Genomic DNA, 25,087 nt, shown 5'->3' with positions numbered 1-25,087 from the left:
TAACATGTTAACTCCACACAGGTAGTGCCATGGTTGGGATTCAAACCGACAACCCTAGTGCAGATAGGCGGAAGTGCTAACCACTTTGCCACAGTGATGTCCATCAGTCCGATGACTGAAAATAAAATTCTTCCACTAGGAATGACTATTTTAGGCTTCATCCAACAGCAGGTAGTGTTTCAGGTAAAACATGAAAGTTTAAGCTCCAATTTAAGTAAAAGTGTGGAGTAGTGCCTGGAGGAGATCCAAAGTGTAAGCACACAGCAAAGGGTCAATAATTGGAAATGTCCTACAAACAGCTTTAAAGTCTTATTATAATGCATTTTTCTATAGTATTTTGACAAAATCTGTACAAGTTAACAATATGCTTGTTAAATAAAAAAATTACACCCACATGGCCTTACTTTAGAACAGTAGCTCAGGACTTAAAAGTATTCCAGGGCACTGAATGCAATCTATGGATCATAAAATTGGTTATCAGGTTTCATACATGGACATCTTTTTGCAGACTATAAAGTAGTACACATACCAGTAAGTTAAAAAAGATCTCTTTCAGGTTCTTCGTATCCTCTTCTGAAAGCCAGTGTCCATCATCATCTTCTCCAAAACCCCCAGTTAGGATTTTTATCTCTATTTTGCCTGACAGGAAAATAATGGTAAATCTAAAGTAATACATCACAGAAGTTATTTCATATTTATATATACATGCACGCAACCTCTGTTTAAAGAGATGGCGAGGACATAATGCATGGGGACACGGGGATTAGTTTGAAGGCCAAAAAACACGTACTCTTCTGGATTTGCACTTCAGCACTGATGCTACCATTGATACTATTTGGTTCAGGCTCATTTAAAGTAATATTAAACCTTTATTTTTTTAAAACATGTTTTACTTGCTCTGAGCAGTAGCTTGGAACAGAGCAGCCCAAATCTTCCTCTTCTGAGGTCCCCCACCAGCACTCCTGGCTCCTCCCTTTCAAGTACCCTCCAGCAAGCCACCTTGCTAAGGAAGGTACATGTGCGGGCTCACTCCTGAGCCCTGCTGCCTGCGCCCATTGACACAAACGGCAGGGCTTTGCCCGTCCCCTCATCATAGTATCTGACTGACAGCAGTAGGATGGCTCCAGCTGCTATTACTCTGTCCAGTAAGGAGGGAGAGAGCACATTAAACATCTTGTGCGCATTGCTGGATTGGAATTGGGCTCAGGCAAGTAGAAGTGGGGGCTGAGGGGGATCCTGGACACAGAAGCTTCTTTACCCAATGCAGAGAATGAGTGCTTACATGGGGCTGATAATTCTCTCCCCACCCTAGTTTAACAGTGCTGGACTACACCACTCTAACTTGAAAATAGGAGTCAGATGCTCTGCCATACCCAAGGACAGTGAAGCAGGTATTAAAAAGCCCGACATGGCCCGTGTGGGCGAGTTTTATTGCTTCTGTTTTGTAATGTTTAAAAAATTAATAAAAACCACTGGGATATAAAAAAGCCCGACATGTAACTACTGCATACTCAGAAGTCCGCTCTCTTTCTAAAAATTGTTAATTGCTCATTAAATATGAAGGTTCATGTTTCTGCTCAGCAGTGCTACACTGGGTTGTACCTCTGTGTTGCCATAAACTTTGATAGTGGCTCTAGAAAGTACTGGTATCTAGCACAGTACATTATAGAAGGTGCCAGCACTCTGAAGCATGGGCAAATGCCTCCCTTTCTGGTTTTCTCTGGGAGTCTCCTTACTGCTCTGCTCTCATAATTTAAAGTTTATCCAGTTTGGCGACAGCTTGAATAAAAACCAAAAAAACCCCCAAAAAAAAACAAAAACTATATTTCTCTTCCTAACCAGGTAAAAAGGAACCGACATTGTAACATAAAAGGTATTTTTAGGCATCACGAGGTGTCTGCACTTTACCAGTAATGTTGATTTTTACCCTTTGGTGAACATTGCAGGTCATATGCAGTATACTTTGGCTGTGAATATTTACAGAAGATTTGAGCTAGGACAGATTAACCCCGACTAAAACTGGTGAATGACATTCATAGTATTAATATAAAACCCAAACGATCCATTTCAACTTTACAATGCAACTGCTTAGAAGTCGTCAAACATGAAGAAATGAAAATGTCAAATGATTTAAGAAAGGCAGGGCATGCATAGACTTCTATTTAAGGAAAAAAAAAACCCACAAGTCTCAGGCTGAAATTTAAAGAAAAAGAATACTTTACCAAAAAGTCTACTGGAAAAAAAAAAAAATTTTATATCCTTAAAGAAAATCTAGCAGAGAAGCAGAAAAGCCAGACATTTACAGAAACAGACCAAAGTTAATGTAATACAGAGAGAATCAAAAACAGCAGGTGTTAATAGAGGAGCACCCCAAAATAACCTACACCGTGTATATTAAAAGTCCTATATTACAGTCCACCTGACTGATTCTGCCTTGTGCACACACAACCAAAAGGGAGCCAAGACTGACAAGAGCAACACAAGCCTACCTTGTGCCTTCAGGCCTTCCTTTTCAAGCAGATCTTTTACAACATTTTCAATGAGTTTCATCTGTGGGTTTTCACTGCTCATTTCCTTCAACCTCCTCTCGGTATGCTCAGAGCTGCCCCTCCGTATCTTAGTGACCCTGACTTTTACACGGCCATCCGAATGGTCATCTGATATGAAGAGGCGACAGGAAAAATTAACCCACCTGTTTACTAATGACTAAGCAGCATAGCCACACTCAGGTAATGGCCGTTCGGGTGAGTCAAGATCACATCCAGATCTGTAATCTATCAATAGGTTTTCTCTCTTAGCAGGGGAGCATAGAGGCTTCCTCTGATAACCAAGGGGGCAAAATATCCACAAAACAGTTTTGTATTTACCAAAAGGAAGACCTGAAAACAGTTATAGGTAACAGACTTATTTCCAATATAAAAGTAGAAAATGGTAGAAAACTGTTGGCCTTATTTCTGAAGACTTGCTCCTAATAACCACTTTACTCCTTTTATTTAGGCCTCCGTTCACACCATACATGCAGAAAAATTGATGGAACCTGACATGCAGATTTTACTTGCAGAGACATCAGTTTTTATGCATGCTTTAATGAGTTTTATACACATTGCTGCGCAGAACAAATCTGTGCGTGATACTAGTGTGATGTGAACAGGGCACATAGAGAACAACTGATTTTGTTAAGAAAAACTGATGTCTCTGCACCATGATGTGAACGAGCCCTTATACTGTGCTTGAGGGATAACAAAAAAAAAAAATCCAAGTTGATAACTGCTGTGGGGTAACACACCACTCTTTGCGACCTCTTAGCCAATATGACCCACGATGTACATATTAGTAAAAAAAACTACCAATACTTTCAGAATGCTTTCTAAGCATTTAAACTTGAGGCATCTTTAGGAACCAGTAGCTTAAACCAAACAAACTTCATAAAATAGGATTACTAGACGTTGTTAAAAGTACTTAGACAAAAAAAAAAAAAACACAACTTTTTAGATGGAATACAAAAACATACCTATTTATTAAATCTATGGAAACTCTAAAAGTTCTTCAACCAACAAGAACCACTACAGGCTGTCAGTGCCTCCATACTTTATAATCTGCCTCTCTTCTGCTCATCTGAAGAAAACATTCCAAAGAAAAGACCCTCCACTCTGGCCCTTAACCACTTGACCTCTGGAAGGTTTTGCCCACTTCATGACCAGAGCATTTTTTTGCTATTTAGCTCTATGCTACTTTAACCAGCAATTGTGCAGGCATGCAACATTGAACACAAATGAAATGTATATCTATTTTTTTTTTCTCCCACACAAATTAAGCTTTCTTGTGGTATTTGATCACCACTGGGTTTAAAAAAAAAAAAATTAAAAAAAATCCCAAACTAAATAAAAAAAATAAATAAATACATATATATATATATTTTTTAACTTACTGAGATATATAGATATATATCTATATATATATTTTTTTATTTAAAAAAAAAAACAAAAAAAACATTTTTCATAAATTGAGGCCAAAATGTATTCTGCTACACGTTTTTGGTAAAGAAAAAAAAAAAAAATTCCAATACGTGTAATAATTGGTGAAAGTTATAGCATCTGCAAACTGTGACTATGTAGTATGGTGGGCTGGGAGGTACACTAACTGACATCGATAGTGACACTAATACAGTGATCACTGCTAAATACTGTACACTGTCACTATACTAATGACACTTGTTTACAATATGGCTATTTTTACTACACGTTTTTCAAAAAGCAAAAAACAGCCAGATCGCTATCTCCTGTACACAGTTCTGTGCTTTGTAAACCGAGAACACTATGTGATTGGACACAGCCGATAAGCGGACTTCAGCCAAAATCATAAAATGTACAGCGGAGAAACAGCAAGTGGTTAAAGTACATCTGTCACAAAAAATATGAATAATGCTAATGCTAAACCCTCTTTTCAAAAATGCCCAAAGATTTTGGTGGCTGTCATATGGATTCAGTGGTCTGAGTACCTGGTCTGGAACAAATATGATCCATAATTCTAAATTCAATCTGACTTCAATGGCTGTGCACTACTACCATGTCAGTGATTCAATACACTTAAAGGCTATACGTTCGCCTTTTAAGAAAAATAATAAATGTGCATAATTTTTGCAGCTTTCTTGCCCGTACTTCTAGAAAAGCTGGAGGAAGTGTTACTTGACTACGAGGGTGCTTATGAACACCCTTGCAGTTCATTGAGAGTTACAAGAAGTCTGTCGTGGCGGAAGATGGGATTTATAGTTTCTTCATTCACAAATTCCTGTGAATGAATGACACAGCTATGCGGATGGCACTAATTTTAAAATGTGATAGAAAGTGCAAGAAGAGGAGCCACTGCCCACTGTCATAAGCAGGGCACGCGCTGGAACATGCTACACCCTAATACGGGTATAAGATATTACAAAGATGAACCTACCTTTAAACCAGCAACAGCATTTTAAGGTTGTCAGAAACACGTATTTTTCTCATGCACAGTCTTTATGTCATTTCACAGGCTATGTATGAATCCTCTATCTGGAAAATCTAACACACGCACACTGCATTTATAAAGTATTCAGACCCCCTTCACTTTTCGCAATTTTGTTATGTTGCAGCCTGATACCAGAGTTGTTTAAATTCTCTCTTTTTCTCGTTAACCTACACTCAGTACATCATAAGGACAAATTGCAAACGTTTCAAAAATTCTGTTTTCATACGTATGAAAAAAAACTGAAATATCACATTGGCACAAGTATTCAGACCCTTTGCAAAAACACTTAGAATTTAGCTCCCATTTTTCTTGACCATTGAGGAGATGGTTCTACACCTTGATTGAAGTCCACCTGTTGTACATTAAATTAATTGGACATGATTTGTAAAGGCGCACACCTGTCTATAAAATGCCTCACAGCTGAACATGCATACTGTATCAGAGCAAAAGCCATGAGGTCAAATGAACTGCCTGCAGAGCTCAGACAGGATTATTGTAAGGCTACGTTCACACTAGCCTTGTGTGCAGGCGGCAGAGAGGCGTTTGGGAAGCGTTTTTACCGCTTCCCAAACGCCTCTGCCAACTCTGCACATTACAGCACATGGTGCTGTTCTAACAGGAGCGTTTGCGTTGCGTCGCGGCAAAAAGGACGCCTCTGGTCGAGTCAGGAGGCTTTGAAGCCTCCTATTCTCGTCTATGGTGCCGCTCCGCAAACGCCCGGCCGGCGTTTGCGGTGCGGTTGCGACGCGGTTGCGGGGCGTTTGCGGAGCGGTAACACCACTCAAATGCATTATAGGCGTTTGTGGGGCGTTATTAACGCTCGGCAAACGCCTAGCAACCGCCGCTAAACCGCGCATGCGGCGTTTGCCGAGCGTTAAAAACGCTCCGCAAACACCGGACCAACGCTTGCCAAACGCTATAGGGGCGTTTGGCAAGCGTTGGCAAAACAGCCTAGTGTGAACGAGCCCTATGACACAGTTTTGGGGGGTATTAATAAGAGGTGACCAAGAACCCAATGGTCACTGAGCTCCAGAGATCCGAAGGACAACCATTACGACAGCCCTCCGCCAATCTAGGCTTTATAGCAGAGTGGCTGGATGAAAGCCAAAACACATCAAAGCCCTCTTGGAGTTTGCAAAAAAGCATCTCAAGGACTTTCAGACTGTGGAACAAGATTCTCTTGTCTGATGAAATCAACATTGAACTGTTTGGCATCAATTTTAAATGGTTTGTCTGGAGGAAACCAGGGACTGCACATCACTTGCCCAATAACATTCCAACAGTGAAGCATCGTGGTGGCAGCATCATACTGTGGGGGCATTTTTCAGCAGCAGGGACTGGGAGACTGGTCAGGGTTGAGGAAAAGCTGAATGAAGCAAAGTACAGAGATCGTCTCAATGAAAACCTGTTCCACAGAGCTTAGGACCTCAGACTGGGCTGAAGGTGCACCTTCCAACATGACAATGATGCACACAGCCAAGACAACACAGAAGTGGCTCAGGGACAACTTTCTGAATGTCCTAGAGTGGCCCAGTGAGAGCCCTGACTTGAACCCTATTGAACATCTCTGGAGAGACCTGAAAATGGTGGTCCAATGACTGACCCCATCCAACCTGACTACACTTGAGAGGATTTGTAAAGAATGGCAGAAAATCCCCCAATCCAGATGCAAAAAAGTTAGTCACTTTATATCCAAAAAGACTCCTGCCAAAAGGTTCTTCAACAAAGTGAGTAAAAGCTCTGAATACTTGAAAGTGTTACTAAACCCAGGACCCTGCATTCACTATATCTGGTCTCTCACAGTACACAGAACATGGAAATTTTAGTAAATATAAACAGCTAAATACCTTTTCTCATCAGCAGTATATAGCAGTCTTGTGACTTCTATCAGGGTCCAGCAGAGAACTGGTTAAAGCTTGTAGGAGGAGTTTTCATTCTCCCCTGATTTTCCTATGAGGCTGAAGGACCCCTGACCCTCTGTCTGGACAGCACTGATGTGCACTCTTCCAAGAAAAAAAAAAACCTCTAGCAATACACACCAAACTGAGCATGTGCAGCTTGCCCTCATGGCTCTGTTCTATCAGAAGTTGGATTGGGGACTGTGGAAGAAAGGGAGGATCAAAGAAGACAGGATCAAACATGCTTTTTACACAATGCAGAGGATTAACCCCAAAGGTCCACAGTGAGTAAAAAAAGCATGCTTTACTGCTTTTACAAACTGATTTTACTGTTGTGGGTTTAGTAACACTAACTCCATGTGATATTTCAATCTTTCAGAATTCTTATTTTCCCTTGTAGTATTTATATAATAGTATTTATTTTATACATACAAACCAAACACACACACACCCCCTACCTGGTAAGCGGTTAACTGCTTTTGCTGCTTTAAGGGCAAGTACTCATTTAGACATTGTCTCTATGGATACAGGGGAATACATTGGCTCTATAGGCAAAGAGCATAATCACTAAAAACTGTTTTATACACTTACCAGTTGGGGCTTTGGCAGCATGCTCCTTGTTATTGCCTTGCGTCATGATTTCATTGCTTTCCCCAGGCTCTGTCTCTTCTCCCTTATCCTCTGCAGCATTGTCCAATTTATCTATTAATTTGTTTAATGTGGTGGCTAGTGATTTAGTGGCTTGCTTTCTGTCAAACTCCCCCTTCAAACCTTCTGTTTCCAACTCTTCCTGAGCCTAGAAAACACACAGAGTGTACAACACAGTCTGACAACTTAGGAACAATACAAAAATGTACAGCAGCAATCTGAATTAGCGAGGAAAAAGAAAAACGAATGACAGGATTTATTTCATGAAATGCCAAGGGAGAGTTTTGGTTAATAGTGGTGACGCCAATGCCGGGGACTATTTTGCATCCTTGGATGCAAATGTTGGGGGTTAATATTGGGTCCACTGAAACAAATGTTGGGAGCTATTAGTGTGGCTACTAACACCAATGCTGGAGACTTCAGTGTGCATTGTGATATACTGCAAAATATGCAGCAGGACTGACATTTTTGGTCGATAAGGTGTGTTATAGCCCATTTATTTCTGAACGGCTGCCTAACTTGATATATACAGGTGAAACTCAAAAAATTAGAATATCGTGCAAAAGTTCATTTACTTCAGTAATGCAACTTAAAAGGTGAAACCAATATATGAGATAGACTCATTACATGCAAAGCAAGATAGTTCAAGCCGTGATTTGTCATAATTGTGATGATTATGGCTTACAACTCATGAAAACCCCAAATCCACAATCTCAGAAAATTAGAATATTACATGCAATCAATAAAACAAGGATTGTACATAGAACAATATCAGACCTCGGAAAAGTATAAGCATGCATATGTACTCAGTACTTGGTTTGGGCCCCTTTTGCAGCAATTACTGCCTCAATGCGGCTTGGCATGGAAGCTATCAGCCTGTGGCACTGCTGTCAGCAACAGCACCACATGAAAGAGAAATGTCACAAGGCCTGAGAAAAAAATTTCTGTAGATAGGAAAGGCAAAGGCTACAAGATAAGCAAAACTTTACTTGTCAGTTAGAATACTGTAGCAAAAGTGATACAAAAACTTAAAGATGGAACTGCAGCCATCTCATGCAAGTTCACTGCAGTCAGCTTAAGTAGAAGAAAGCCAATTTGGGGTGATTTGTTTCCCGTGACACAATACGATGTATACTGCAGAGGAATGGCATGCATGGGTGTCATCCACGAAGGAAGCCTCTCCTAAAGCCCATGCAGAAAAAAAGCCCACCTAGAATATGACAGGGCCCATGCTTAAAGAGAAGACGACTACTGGGACTCTATACTCTGGAGTAATATGACAGAGATAAAGGTTTTTGGAACGGATTGCTTCAAAATTGTATGGCGTCGCAAAAGGTGAGGAGTACAAAGAAAAATGCATGGTGCCTACAGTGAAACATGGCGGTGGCAGTGTCCTTCTGTGGGGCTACATGAGTGCTGCTCGTGCAGGGGAGCTGCATTTCATTGATGGTATCCTGAATTAACAGATGTACTGCTCTATATTGAAAAAGATGCTACCATAAAACTCTGTCCCCTTTGTTTTGTGCCCTTGTCATGTTGGAAAAGTGCACGACAACCCACATCTAAGGCCATCGTTACATTTCTGATTGATTCAGTGGCCAAGTGTGTCTCCTGATCTGAACCCAATCAAACACCTATGGGAAATTCTAAAGAGACCTGTTGAGCATCACTCTACATCCAGCCTCTAAAAGAGGTTGTTCTTGAAGAATGGAAAAAGATAGATCTTGCAATTTGTCGCCAATCATGGAGGTCATACAAAATACCAGATGTAGTAGTTTTTGTTGTGGGGTGTATTCATGTTTGCATCAACTAATTTGAGTAAAACTGAAGATTTTGTAATCTAAGTTATACTGTTAACCTTAATTTCATGTAATGAGCTAAACAAATGTTCTATAAAAAGCTCAGTTTTGACAAAAAAATTGTTCTGGTGTTCATTTAGATATTGATTAAAATCTTACTTTTCAAAAGGGGTATACTCATTTATGCTGAGCAGAGTGTGTGTGTCCACACATATACACACACACACGGTGTGCAATACACCTTAACCAATATACAGCGCAGATCGAGCAACATTTAACCAACAGGCTGGCTGTACAGAAGTTAATCTGCCCCCATACATGGATTAAAATGTATCCAGTCCCTGCTGAACTTGCCAAATTTCGAACCATGTAGGGTCTTACATATTTTAGGTCACATTAAGTGCTTCCCATCCTTGGGCTATATTATATACAGCCTTGCAAGGAAGCAGTTATACTAGGACTGTGGCTGCAGCTGGTATTGTATGGTGTCGGGCAAAAAAGTGATCTGAGTGGCTCTAGAGCCACCCGATAACATTTACAGACAGCAGAAAGGGGACCCCTTCCTGTCCCACCAAGAAGCCCTGGGCTGATTTGACCTGTCACATCGGGTACACTTCTGTGACCCAAGAAACCAGAAGCGACAAGTCACTTCTGGGTTCGGTTTGTTTGTTTACAAACCATTACTGGCCTGTAAAGCAGCCGATTTGAGGACAGATGAGAGATGCAGGGTCTAAAGAGGACCAATGTTGTTCATCCCTTGTGATAGCAATAGAGTTCAATTTAAAAAAAAAAAAAAACTAAACTGTAAAATAAAAAAAATTATATATATTTATTATATCCCCCCCTTTCCTCACGCACAAATGCGAACACACATGTGGAAAAAAAGTTATTTAGCCAGGTCTGATTTTATTTTTATTTATTTTTTTGACATCTCAAAAGCCTGGTATTATTACAGGGGTTTGTAGACTTTTTATATCCACTGTATATTAACTGGAAGGTGGTTTAAGGATGGGGCTTTAACTATAAGTACATGTAATTTTAGCATTTTCTAATTACTATAGTACTTTTTATTAGGTTCAAGAACTTTTATAAGGTTCACTGCTAGTTAAGGTTATTTTTTTCATTTGGGGCAGGGGTGCTCAACCTGTGGGAAAAAAAAGAAAAACGTGTAACACACCAGCAAGATATAATAGAAGCTGCAGCTAACCTGCAGGTGCACTGCGCTGCACCCGCAGATCCAGTAAACTGCAGTGCATCAGTGTGAACTCAGCCTTACAGGGGGCTCAGAACAGTAAGGGCTGGTATGGGGGGGGGGGGGGGGGGAGAGGAGGGAGGCAAAACGCCATAGTTGAGGGGCGTGCCTTTACCACCACCCATTCACTGCTGTAGTGTCAGGAGCTCGCAATGGTAACCCCTCTCCAAACTCCAGGTGTCATGTGTGGCTTCCCTGTCACATTCTGTTTTACAATTCACTTGGACAGGAGGGGCAGCATATACAGGAACCAATCCTCCCCATTTTCCTCCTGCAACTGCTGAAAGCTGGCTTCTCTTCCTCTCCCTCCTGCCGGCGTTCAGCTGTAGGAGAACTATGTTCATTGTGCTATTCAAAATAAAAAAAAAATTGAAATTCAGAACCATTTCATTATGGCCAGCAGTCGGTTAACAAATCACTTAAGTGGCTTTTCAAAAGGATAAGCACCCCCGATTTAGGATTTGGATACATATATTTATAGACTACAGATTATGATTATTGACGTTAACTTACAGCACTGCCATCTGTTGATTATATATTAAATATAGCATGTTACTTTCTACTGCTAATACCATTTTTATTAATAGCAAGAAATATACACAGTATATCATAGTGTTGGTGAACAAGCCTAATAATACGTTTGGTAGCAATCAAACAGGAATAAGAGCAGTGGTTAACCAAAAATAACAGAGTGGCATTTCTTATTCCCATTAGATCACAAACACTAGTTCAGATGATATCTGTTCTGGGACCTGTAAGAATTAAGCCTTGACAGCTTAGCTGATCCTAAGTAAAAACAGACATATGCACAATATAAGTACAGGCAACTTGTAACCAGCCTGTGTCCATCATACTGAAGTTAGTTCCAGCTGAGGCAGTTGCATAACTAAGCCATCTAGTGGCTATGAGCCATACAGTCATGTGTCGGGAACATTTCTTTAAAAACGCACCTTTACAAAATGTACTCAACCCTGTACAAACCGCAAAGACAAAAGCGGAAAAAAAAATTGCCATCTGCTAAAAAGAAGAACCCATCCCTTAAAAAAAAAACACAAACAAAACAGAAACCAAGAGCAATCATACCAACTTTTTTTTAACCATCATTAGAGCAATTGTAGCTAATACATCAGAAACGTTAAATTGGATTTCCACGCTAATCATCAAAACATATATGAGGTACACACCACAGAATATTTTTCTCAATCTGCAAAGGATTTGTAATTTTATTTAAATCGGTCTCAACATTTATTGCACAACCATGAATATAACTGTATTAAAGCAGGTCAAAGATGGATTGACATTTGCTTCTGTGGGTGGGAGAATCTATGACCAGCTTAAATCCCGGGTCAACTTGCGGCTTCTTGGATCACCTCCCTGTTAATCGGGGATAGGCAATGTTGATTGATTACCCAATGAGCAGGCAGGAAGAGGACATAGGAAACTGCATAGCCGAACAAGAAATCAAGTGTGTGGTATTTATGGCTATGCAATGTGGCAGATGTATTTAAAATCACAAGACTGGACAAATTAAATCTATATAGTAACGGTTTGCCTGCTAAAATGTTTGTACTTTTAACTGTATGTTTAGTGATTTTCCTGGTCCTCAATTTTAAGTCCTTCTTTGACATGGAACAAGATGAAGATGTAAGCTCCTGGCCTACATAATATTCTATTACAGGGGTTCCTCAATGGATGATTGTTATTTAAAAGTCCTAATAACTGGCAGCGTGGCCTAGATTGTGACAGAGTAGGATGCATGCATGCTGAGCTCCGCTGCCGGTACATCCTGCCTCGATATCCTGAGTGCCTACTTCCACTATTCTTGCCCCATCCACTCACCTGGAGCTCCGCTGTCCTCTCTACATGTCACCCCCTTGTACGGCTGCCTCCACTACACGTTCTCTGGATAAATTCCAGAGACAGGTACGGGACACCCCTCAGAGGAAGTTGGCACTGCCACTACTCCTACCACAGAGTCATCTGCAGCTGACACTGCCAAGGTGCTGGAGGCAATTTCAACTTGCCAAGCGACTCCAACAACGAAAATAAAAGGTGGACATCTCTCTCACACGCCAGGACATGCACAAGCTCTGGGACCAGGTTACGAGATAGAGGCCCGGATCAGCCATGCAAAGGACACTCTTTATCCCTTGAAGCACAACTCTGAAGCTATGCAACGCCACACACAGAAATAGGACCACCTGGAAAATAGGGCTCGGCTATGTAACCTCAGTTTCATTGGCATCCCCGAGGATTCAGAATGTCCAGACCCAGAAACTTTCCTGGAAAACATTAGGCAGGGCGGTCTTCACTACCTTAGTAGTGGATTGAGCACATCGCATGCCAGTTGACCAGCAACCAGAGGGCGCACTGCCCCGCACCTTTATAGCCAAGCTCCTAACCAGAGAAAAGGGCAATATCCTATTCCAAAACACACGAGTGTCGATGTTCCCAGACTTTTCGGCTCTGGTTCAGAAGCAATGTTCCTGCTTCACAGAAGTCAAATGGCACCTTTGCATGAAACATTTGACATACGCCATGTTGTTCTCTGACGATCTCTGGGTGGTGGGTGATATTATTATTATACAGGATTTATATAGCGCCAACGGTTTGCTCAGTGCTTTACATTATAGTGGGAGACAATACAGTAACAATACAGTTCAATACAAGAGGGATTTGAGGGCCCTGCGCTCCTTGGAGCTTACAATCTATCGGGCACACTTTGAGGATCCAGAGATGGCTTTATTGGCTCGATTAACGAGAAGCTGACAGAAACCGCCCTGATGGATCATATCTTCTAACCTTGGAGGTCTTAAGACATCTACTGTACCAGATATCCTGAAGGAGACTGTTCTTTCTTTTGGTTGTTTCCTTTCAAAATCCATCTTCCTCACATGTAAATTGCCGTCATAATTATATCTCCTGCCATATTGTATGCAGAGGACGATATTACTCTTTTCTTTCGCATAAGGGCTATCTCCCATCACATGAAATTTCCATTTTTTGGTAAGACACTCCATTGCTTTTGCCCCCTGGCTATACCTCTTCTCTCCAAAAAGCTGAAGCCTGAAGATTGAGGGGGGTCCTCCCTTTCTTCCGTATGGGTGTTTGATTTCATAGAGCTCTCATTACTGAGAGCATGCTCTTGAACCCTCTTGGTTCACTTCTACCTTATAAATCTACAGAAACACCATGTGTCCTATTGTTTCTTCCTCGCTCCAGCGAGTGTTTGTCCCCGTAGCACTTTTCTTAGTTGTTTGTTTTTGGTATTGTGCTCCCACCATGTTGGGGAAGTGGGGGGCATGATCCAGGTGTTCCAATCACCTACATGGCCACAGCTGTATAAAATTAAGCACCTAGGCATACAGATTGCTTCTACAAACATCTGTGAAAGAACGGAGTGCCCTCAGCTCATTGAATTCAAGAGTGGTACCGTGATAGGATGCCACCTCTGCCCCGTCCATCCGTGAAATTTCCTTGCTACTAATATTCCACGGTCAACTGTTAGTAATATTAAAACAAAGTGGAAGAAACTGGGAACAACAGCAACTTGGCCACGAAGAGGTAGGTCACGTAAAATGACAGGGTCAGCGAATGCTGAAGCGCACAGTGCGAAGAAGCCAACTGTCTGCAGACCTCCAAACTTCATGTGGCCTTCAGATTAGCAGCAGTGCGTAGAGAGCTTCATGGAATGGGTTTCCATGGTCGAGCAGCTGCATCCAAGCCTTACATCACCAAATGCAATGCAAAGCATTGGATGCAGTGATGTAAAGCACACCACCACTGGACTCTAGAGCAGTGGAGATATGTCTCTGGAGTGACTAATCACACGTCTCTGTCTCGCAATCCAATGGACGTGTCTGGGTTTGGCGGTTGCCAGGAGAATGGAACTTGCCTGACTCCATTGTGCCAAGTGTAAAGTTTGGTGGAGGGTGGGTTATGGTGTGGGGTTGTTTTTCAGGGGTTAGGCTTGGCCCCTTAGTTTCCGTAAAATGGAACTTTTAAGGCATCAGCATACCTAGACATTTTGGACAAATTCATGCTCCCACCTTTGTTGGAACAATTTGGGGATGGCCTCTTCCTGTTCCAACATGACTGCATACCAACGCACAAAGCAAGGTCCATAAAGACATGGATGAGCAAGTTTGAGGTGGAGGAACTTGACTGGCCTGCACAGAGTCCTGATCTCAACCCGATAGAACACCTTTGGAATGAATTAGAGTGCAGACTGTGAGTCAGGCCTTCTCATCCGACATCAGTGCCTGACCTTACAAATGCGCTATTGGAAGAATGGGCAAACATTCCCATAGACACAATCCTAAACCTTGTGGACAGACTTCCCAGAAGAGTTGAGAAGCTGTTATCGCTGCAAAGGGTGGACCCACTCAATACTGAACACTACAGACTGGGATGCCAGTAAAGTTCATGGCAGGTGTCCCAATACTTTTGGCAATATAATGTATGTTTCAGTGCATGCCTTTAACAGATTACATAAAGGTTGTATACATCGTACACTGCAATGTTACTCTTTCACACTGGCTATTGACTCTTATATAATGTGTACTGTTCCCACTGTCTGTTTTGGGGGTGGAGCCACCATTTCTCCTTTGACCCATGAATAAGTTTTGCATTATGGCCCCCATAAAGTTCTTAAGCTGAAACGTCCGCATGTTCCGTGACAGGATCAAATGCTCTGCTATGCCCCTTCCGTGGTGGCTACACCCATTTTGGTTAACTGCTTTGGCAGATCAGGAGGATATTCAACAGGAATGGCAATATTACGTTAGTTTAAACAAATCCCAAACCGATCTCAGAGGATGTGTTTCGGTTAGAATTACACGCTTGCTTGCTGCTCTCCACACGCATAAATAGGCTGAAAGCCTCTTCTAAATTTATCTTACAAGCCACTGACCGATTGACGCCCCTCACTGATATTTTTAAGGTGGACCCCTCTCCTGAAAACTTCCTTGTGTTACGATCACAAATTAGCTTGTGGAAAAACTACACCTTACATAAAAAAAAGCTCTTGCTGGTCTCAGACGGGGAATTTTTGAACAGGGTAAGAGGGCTGGTAAGTTGCTAGCAAATGTAGCTCACCATGACTTACAACCCCATGTGGTTATTACTTTACTAGACCCACAGGGTGCCATCATCACTGACCCATCACTGATTGCCACAGAAATTTGTGCATATCACACATCCTTATATTCTCCTCAAGTGACTGTCGCAATCTTGGAAACTAGGGACAAAGGGTCATCTCTTGAGGAATCCCTTCCTACGGACGAAATTCCCACTGCCATTTCCACTCTGGACCCTGTTAAGGCTCCCGGATGAGATGGTCTTATTCTTGATTTTTACGCAACCTATTCAGAGGTTCTGGTTCCCTATATAAATACATCTTTAAAGAGGGGGTCCTGTGACTCTGAGGGAGGCCGTAATCATTGTGATTCCCAAACTAGATAAGGACCCTCATCTACCTGAATCATACTGCACCAATTTCTCTGCTTCAGGTGGCTATCACAATTCTAGCAAAGGTTCCGGCCCTACGTCTTATCCAGGCCATTTTATGGTTCAAGAAAGGTAAAAATATGACCGTGAACATCCAACATCTATATATGAACACCCAAGCCGTTCATAATGTAGTGGGTACCACAGCAGTGGTGGCACTAGATGCCGCCAAGGCATTTGACTCCGTAGTGGGGATAGTTCTGGGAATGTCTAAGGGGCTTTGGTTCCAATTTCATGAAATGGGTACAAATGCTTTACTATTCCCCAATGGCCAGAATTTCTGTTAATGGTTGGGCGTCAGATTTTTCCCTCTAGGATGAGGGATTCGGCAAGGATGTCAGTTATCTCATTATATGCCCTTGCAGGTGAACCCCTAGCTATTTCACTTAGACTGCACCCCAACATCCAGGGCCTCCAGGAGGCCCCCCTTGTGGAAACTATGGGCATGTATGTAGATTACATGATACTTTATTTAGAAGACACTAGCCCATCACTACAAGCTGCCTTACAAGTTACTGAAGAGTTTAGAGTGCACTCTGGGCTATGAACTGGAGTAAATTACAGATCCTTCCCCTGGATATGTAACCCCCATCATGTAGCTCTGCTTCTCTTCTGCTATGTAGAGTGTCCGCTATTCAATACCTGGGTGTCTCTGTCACTAGAGATCTGCAAGACATTGAACTGTTATTTACCACTCTGAAGGCCCACACACAATCTTGGGCAAGACTACTCCTACGGCTCATGGGGAGAATAAATATTGTTAAAATTGTTCTCTTACCCAAATTTATGTATATGTTCTGGCATTCCTCTGTGTTATTACCTCTGAAAATCTTTAAAACAATTGATGCTATCCTATATTTTTTGGGGGACCTGGTAGGCATAAACTCCGCTGGCTTACACTTAAAAACCCCACCAGTCTGGACACGGCCCTAACTTCCATTCCTATTATCTGACAGCACAACTGTCCCACATCTAACATTTAGAGAAGTCTGAAGCCAATCGTTATTAGGCTTTAGTTTGTAGACAACCAGGTTGAGGTTCATAAACTCCCCTACAGGTGATTCTAAGGGGAAGTGGGAAGGTGGAAGCCCTGACAATATGAGTCCCTGTTAAAGCACCATAGACGTGTTTGCGAGTTAGCTCTGAGGAGAGTCAAGGCGCCGCCTCCTCCCAACCGCTAGGACAAAGACATTTCAAACCCTAAAAGAGGATTTTGATCTCCAGAAACATATGCTATTTAGATATTTTCAGCTCCAGCATGCCCTAGCAGTTTCCCGACTAGCTTCCTACCCTTCCGTTTCGGTCTCTGATGGCACAGGGACAGGCACACAATACACTAATTTATCATCATCATTATACAATGCTCTGCAAACTCTCACAGTGGCCCAAATAGCAGAGAGAGCCAAGACTTGATGAGAGCCAGATGTTGGGTCTGTGGAGGCAGAAGAGTGGGATGAGATACTGGCAGGTACCAAGTTAATTTCACCTAAGCTATATGATAGACTCATGCAACTTTACATTGTACACTGAGCCTACCTCACCCTGCAGTTTCTAGATATCGCCCAGAACACAGTCCATTGTGTCCTCGATGCTTGGAGACTTCAGGTACCTTCTTTCTATTTTGGGCCTGTCCAGTTATACAGGGCTACTGGCAGCAAATTTTTAAATTCTTGTATGATCGTATGGGCTCTCCACTTCAATTAAATCCTAAACCATACCTACTGGGCCTTCTTTCAGAATTAGAAGCAAACAAGTTTCTTACACAAAACCCTTTTTAGTGCTCAGAAGCTTGTTGCACACCACTAGATGCAGAGTGCTCCCTCTACATTTCACGCCTGGTTGATAAAAGTTAATTCTACACTCCCCTATAAAAAAAATGTGTTTATCTTCACAGGAGCTGCTCTATAAAATATGTGACAGTTGGCTTGAACAGCCAGATAATTGTGTGGCCTGACACTGACTCAGGGGATTTGCATTCAGGCCTTGGACTTCCCTTTTATCTGCACATATCCACCATACACTGCCTTTCCTGCCACATTGTACTAATATATAGGGGTGTATGGCTCCTCTTTCTACCTCTGGCTCCCAATATTTACACGGCTCCCATGCCTTGAAAGTTGGTAGAACAACAGGTGTATTTCCAGTGTACTGTATCTACCGTCAACTGTTTGATATACCTATAACTAGCTTGCACACTACTGGATTCTATTAGTGCATCATTTGCTGTGTACTATACCATGCAAGTATACCATGTTCTATCTCTGTTAATAAAGTTGCTTTTTTTGACAAAAATAACTACCTCATCGATAATGTTGTTAAATTCCTTTTCCATTTCCGTTTTCACATTGTCCTTAATTTGAGATACATCAGACTTGGGTAGAAGGAAGTTTTCTAACTCTTTCTCAAATTCCTGCATGAGAGCCTGTTCATCTTCATCCTCAGTATCTTTCAGCTCATCAACTGTACTCGATTCTGTTTCACTCTGTGCCTCTTTGTTCTCAGAGCCAAGTTTGTCTTCATCCTGCAGAAAAAAAAAAAAAAACATAACACAGCTTAACCACTTTCCCTCCAGAGGATTTACTCCTCTTCCTGACCAGGCCATTTTTTGCGATACGACGCTGCGCTATTTTAACTGACAATTGCTTGGTCATGCAATGCTGCACCCAAATGAAATTTTTGTCCTTTTTTTCTCCCCACAAATAGAGCTGGTTTTTCAGTGGTATTTGATCACCTCTGACGGTTTTTATTTTTTGCACTATAAAACAAAATTATATATATATATATATAGACTTTATACTATAGAAAACATCCAGTAAAAAAAAACAAAAACTGACACTGTACTAATTACACTGGGCAGGAAGAGGTTAACATATTGGGTGATCAAAGGGTTAACCGTGTGTTTTACTATGCGTGCTGTGTGTGTGTTTACAGAAACATGCTGCTGTGTAGAAATACACATCAGCAGCACATCACATCAGCAGGTTATTGCTGACAGACGAGAGACCTGTGTTTACACAAAAGGTCTCTCCCCTGTCACTGTTTCTCGGCGACTGCTGTGTGCTGGTGGAAAATCTCCGGCCGCGACACCATGATTGATATCCATAGCCGCCAAAGGCAGAACACGCACCCCCTACCTGGAAATGCAAATCAAGTATATATACACGTGACTTTGCGCAGCCCTGTAGCAGTATTTCTGCTATAGGGTGGAGGGAAACTGGTTAATCAGGAGCCAGTTAACATTTACATAGATCTATTTTACCAGTAGTATACAGCATAGTAGGAGGAAGCAATATTTTTCAGCAGTCATAAATTTTGCCTTTATTTCCACTGTACCTGTACCTAGTGCTACCCATTAAGGTCTCACGCACACAAGACCTTTTTCTTAACTCTGCTAGAAGCCTTTTCTCCCGGCAGCAGCACTTTCGCAAAAAAAACAAAAAAAAAACGTGTAACGCATTTAGCCATGTCAAACATTTCGGTGTTAATTTATTTCATTGGCCAAAATAAATAATTTATTCTGGCCATTTAAATGAATTAATGCTCAAGCACTAAATGTGTCTACTGTTTACATGTGTTACCGTGCATTTAGAAGCATTTTTCTGCCAAAATCTGCTGCTCCTGGATGCACTGGCATTGGATTTTTTTTCCTTCCTCTAAAAGTTTATGAGTGCATGGACACATTGGCTAACATGCAGGGAAGTTTAGAGGCAGAAAAAAACAAAAAAAAACAACCCAGATGTCCCTAGTGTGCGTGAGGCCATAAAATACTGCAGATACTAATGTTTGATCTTTCACAACATATAAAGTGTGATATTTCAAAATTAAAAAAGTGTGCTTGGTCAAAAAAAATAAAATAAATTGGGGGGTAAATTTCTCCAGGTATAAAACAGCAAAATACAAGAAGATGACAAATTCCACCATGAACAGAAGGCAGTGACATACCAGAGAAAAGCAAACAGCTTTGTTTTTTATTACATGCGGTCATGCAGTTCTTAGCACCAAAAACACTCTCTGGATCCACAAAGTACCTTTTCGTTTTTCTTTAAATCTTCAAGAAACTTCATCAAGTCTTCTTGATTTCTTAATATTCTGTAGCGGAGAGTCTTGTGTGTACCTACAGTGATGAAAGAGGGGTGCTGTTTACGAATAATGGCTACATAAAACCAAGCTAGATACTGAAAAAGGACAAAGTTCATAGTAATAAATATGATCACTTGTTATTAGTGAATCAGAAACGGTGTGCATAGAGAGAAGTTATAATAAAGACTGCATGATTTGCTGGGATAATTTTTCACATTATACTAACCATCTTGCAGTAATCAAGAGATCACATAATGTGTACTAACCTTGTGTCCCTTCAGCTGGATTGTTATGATTGGGGAATACTCCTTGCTACATAAAGAAGCCAAAAAAAAAAAAAAAGATTAAATTGCAGAAAAATAGTGATTTCATTATTAGAAATTAGTATAACTAAATCTACACTTGCCACTGCACCAATAATATAACAATATGTGTTACACCAATGCAATTTTCACTTGTAGTATGGTTTACTATTCAAATCTCAGATGATAAATGCAAATATGAAAGTATGGTTCACACTTCTGCACAAAAGTAGACATCCAGTCAAATGTGAACAATGCTTAAACAGTAACTGCACTTTCATTTGGGGGGAGAAACACACACACACACACACACACACACCTCTGGATAATCAAATTTTGTTGCAGATTCCTACCTTTTGTTAACCACTTCACGTCCGGACACTTTTACCCCCTTCCTGCCCAGGCCAATTTTCGGCTTTCAGTGCTATCACACTTTGAATGACAATTGCACGGTCATGCAACACTGTACCCATATGAATTTTTTAGCATTTTTTTGAGACAGATAAAGCTTTATTTTGGTGGTATTTATTCACTACTGAGATTTTTATTTTTTTTGCTATGTAAATGAAAATGTCCAAAAATTTGGGGAAAAAAAGTGTTCTTATAAAATTTTGCAAATAAATATTTCATCACAAATCTTGGCCAAAATTGAATCCGTTATCTTTTTAGTGAAAACAAAAAAATTACCCCAAATTAGTTTATAACCAAAAATTATAATTTTTAAACATTTTTTTTACATTTTTATTTTATTTTTTAATATTATGGGTTTTTTTTTCTTTTTTACACGAATTGCTTTTACACCCATAAAGGCTGTAAAAGCAATCATTTCTCCTTCTCTCTGGCTGCATTCTTGCAGCCATTGAGAACTACTGTGTGAGCTGTGATTGGTCACAGCTTGTCACATGGTACAAGGCTGTTGTGAATGGCCTTGTACCATGTGACCTCTGTGATCATTCACAGATTTCACACGTAGTAAGCAATGATGTCAGAAGTAACATCTTGCTTACTACTCTGCATGTAATCACCGATTGGCTAATCAGTGATCACATGATCGGGACCTCGCAGAGGTCCCATACGACGATAGGAGGACACAGCGGGCACCAGATCGCAGTGCTGCGCGCTCCCAGGGAGACCATTTATAAACAGCCACTCGACCTGCACTGCCACCGTCTGGCCGTTTCTATACAACGGCCAGACAGGAGGTGGTTAATCCTAATTATCAATCAGCTGCTGCAGGGTTCTAATGAGGAAAACTGCAGGGTCTGCAGTCCTTTAGATGCGAGTTCCCTTTGGAAGCATCTCACCAAAAATTAGATTTGTGTTGCAGTGGATGCCCAAGATCTGACTTTTTAGTGCAGACTTCTGGGAAAATTAGTAAGCCAATTTCACGACAAGGAAATTACATTTCTGCAGGGTGTCCTGTACAGAACATCTCCAGGTTGCCATACTGTATTTTATAGAAAATTACAGAGGAAAAACAAGGTTCCCTCTCCTAGCGGTCTTCACATTCCTCCATCCAGCTGCTTCCTATCACTGCACTGCATAACCACCAGCCGCTTGCCTGCCGATCTCCGCAGTAGCTTGGATAGCCACACTTCTAAGGATGATACACATACTACCAACCTATATCTAAGCGAGTTCAATACTTTTATTCATACTGTCACTGTTTAAAAAGTTTGCATTTAGATGGAAGTGCCCTCTTCTGCATGTTTTTCTTCTATGTGTATTAGGTTCTCAGGACCTGTTTTAAAGGGAGCAGCCACTATTTAGTTGAATTCACCCCATGTTTTATACATATTAACTTTCAGTCACCTGTGTGTCCCAGTAGCACCATAGTATGGTTTACTATTCAAATCTGATCATAGCTTTGCTAACTTTTATAGAAAATTACAGCAGTGCAGATTGATTAAGAAAGATCATTTTTAATACTTTCAATTACAATATTACTTGTAATGAAAATGGAGTTACCCCTTTAACCAGTTCCCACCCCCATTCCAAGTCTACCCTAACTGTCCTTTCCCTGTAAAGGAAAGATGGCTATATTTACCTATTCTGAGGGCGCTTTGGTCCAGGTTACATGATCACGCCAGCAGCCAGCTTCAGTGAAGAGCAGTGCTTACGTGGTGTCATCACACATGGGCTTACTACAGTGAAGGAATAGGTATTTGATCCCCTGCTGATTTTGAATGTTTGCCCACTCACGAAGAAATGATCAGTCTAAAAATCGAATTGTAGGTGTATTGTAACACAGACAGAATAGCAACAAAAAATTCAAAAGGAATGCATGTGTAACAAATTATGCACGGATTTTCATGTTCATGAGGGAAATGAGTATTTGATCGCCTATCATTCAGCAGGATTTCTGGCTACCAGGTGTCTCATACAGGTAATAAGCTGAGATTAGAAGCAGTCTCTTAAAGGGAGTGATACTAATCTCACTTTGTTACCTGTATAAAAGTCACCTGTCCACAGGAGCAATCAAAAATCAGATTCCAAACTCTCCACCATGGCAAAGACCAAAGAGCTGTCCAAGGATGTCAGGGACAAGATTGTAGACCTACACAAGGCTGGACTGGGCTACAAAACTATTGCCAAGCAGCTTGGTGAGAAGGTGACAACAGTTGGTGCAATCATTTGCAAATGGAAGAAAGACAAAACAACTGTCAGTCTCCCTAGGTCTGGTGCACCATACAAGATCTCACCTCGTGGAGTGTCAATGATCAGGAGAACAGTGAGGAATCCTTCCAGAACTACACGCAAGGATCTTGTCAATGATCTCCAGGAAGCTGGGGCCACAGTCACCAAGAAAACAATTGGGAACACACTACGCCGACAAGGATTGAAATCCTGCAGTGCATGCAAGGTCCCTCTGCACAAGAAAGCACATGTCTAGGCCCTTCTGAAGTTTGCCACTGAACATCCGAATGATGCAGAGGAGAACTGGTTGAACGTGTTGTGGTCAGATGAGACCAAAATCGAGCTCTTTGGCATCAACTCAACTCACCATGTTTGGAGGAGGAGGAATGCTGCCAATGACCCCAAGAACACCATCTCAACTGTCAAACATGGTGGTGGAAACATTCTGCTTTGGTGGTGTTTTTCTGCTAAGGGGACAGGACAATTGCACCACATCAAAAGGGACAATGGACAGGGCAATGTATCATCAAATCTTGGGTGAGAACCTTCTTCCCTCAGCCAGGGCATTGAAAATGGGTCATGGATGGGTGTTCCAACATGGCAATGACCCAAAACACACGGCCAGGCAACAAAGGAGTGGCTCAAGAAAAAGCACATTAAGGTCCTGCAGTGGCCTAGCCAGTCTCCAGACCTTAATCCGATTGAAAATCTGTGGAGGGAGCTGAAAGTTCGAGTTGCCAAACGCCAGCCACTAAACCTTAATGACTTGGAGAGGATCTGCCAAGAGGAGTGGGCCGAAATCCCTCCTGAGATATGTGCAAACCTGGTGGCCAACTACAGGAAACGTCTGACCTCTGTGATTGCCAACAAGGAATTTGCCACCAAGTACCAAGTCATGTTTTGTGAAGGGGATCAAATACATATTTCCCTTATGTGCATTTGTTAGACATGCATTTCTTTCTAATTTTTTGTTGCCATTCTGTCTCAGTGTTACAATACACCTACCATTCAATTTTTAGACTGATCATTTCTTTGTGAGTGGGCAAACATTCAAAATCAGCAGGAGATCAAATACTTGTTTCCTTCACTGTATGGTGCATCTGTTAGCTGTCCCCCCTCTACACTGAAGCCCGTGTTGGGAGCCAAATTATATGACCGGAACACAGCACCTTCAGAATAGACAAGTAAATACATCTTTCCTTTACATGGTAATTAGAACAGGCTTAGAATGGGGGTGGAAGCAGGTTTAAGTATAGCTAATTGACTGGACCTCAACTTTTTTCCCCTTCTGAACTCTGAGCCCTTTGTGAAAACAAATCAAAAGGATCATCAAAAACCCTTACATTTGATACTACAACTAGACTTATAAAATATTATTAAAGGCTACTTTATATTTTAATATGTGGATGATATTTGGTTTAGTGCACATGGACATCTGTCATGCTTTTATGGCAGAGCACTCTGCTTCACCGAATTGGGTAAGATGGGGCAGTATTAAACATCTTTTCCACACAAGCATTCAACACATATTAAGGTGTGAAAAGGCAAGCAGTATTCAGCTTTCTGTCCCTATATATTCAATACCAAGATGCAATTCTCACTTGCATCCTCTATGCTGCATTGGGTGCATGTGAATATACCTGTGTGCACAAACCCTTTGTATGACACCCAAATAATATTAACAGTAAAGCAATGGCCCTGGAGTTGCTACATGCAAATTGCTAGAATAAATCAAATGTTTTTGGGTTGCTCTGATAAATAGATTGCATTTTAATGGATTTTTAAGGCCATACATCATTTGTGAAGCACAGCCCAACATGGGCTTTCAAAAGGCAGGTTGTGAAATCTGAAAAAAGCCAGGTAGCTTTGCCATGAGCTAGAAGACCCACAGCTGCGCTCTTAAAAATGTTCACCATTTGCAGTTCAACCAAATACTGTAGATTTTACATACATAAATGACAGTGC

General features: G+C 41.3%; 1 protein-coding gene across 2 annotated transcripts in view; it reads right to left on the bottom strand.

Annotated features, from left to right (window-relative positions):
- OS9 (OS9 endoplasmic reticulum lectin) overlaps positions 1-25,087 on the bottom strand; it is an 81,780-nt gene that overhangs the window by 6,712 nt on the left and 49,981 nt on the right. Inside the window, exons 9-14 of one of the 2 annotated variants that reach the window (XM_089692652.1) lie at positions 20,450-20,495; positions 20,132-20,217; positions 18,403-18,624; positions 7,488-7,692; positions 2,490-2,657; positions 530-639 (exon numbers count right to left, since the gene is read on the bottom strand). In XM_089692652.1, the coding sequence (XP_089548778.1) occupies positions 530-639; positions 2,490-2,657; positions 7,488-7,692; positions 18,403-18,624; positions 20,132-20,217; positions 20,450-20,495 (837 nt within the window). The remainder of the gene's footprint in view (positions 1-529; positions 640-2,489; positions 2,658-7,487; positions 7,693-18,402; positions 18,625-20,131; positions 20,218-20,449; positions 20,496-25,087) is intronic. The other variant, XM_089692656.1, reaches the window with a different exon arrangement.

This window comes from Staurois parvus, unplaced genomic scaffold (assembly GCF_062004578.1).
Source record: "Staurois parvus isolate SC_StPar_1 unplaced genomic scaffold, SC_StPar_1.0 ptg000023l, whole genome shotgun sequence".
In the NCBI taxonomy this organism is placed as follows: domain Eukaryota; kingdom Metazoa; phylum Chordata; class Amphibia; order Anura; family Ranidae; genus Staurois; species Staurois parvus.
The sequence above is the reverse complement of the archived record's forward strand: the minus strand, read 5'-3'. Positions and strand labels throughout refer to the sequence as shown.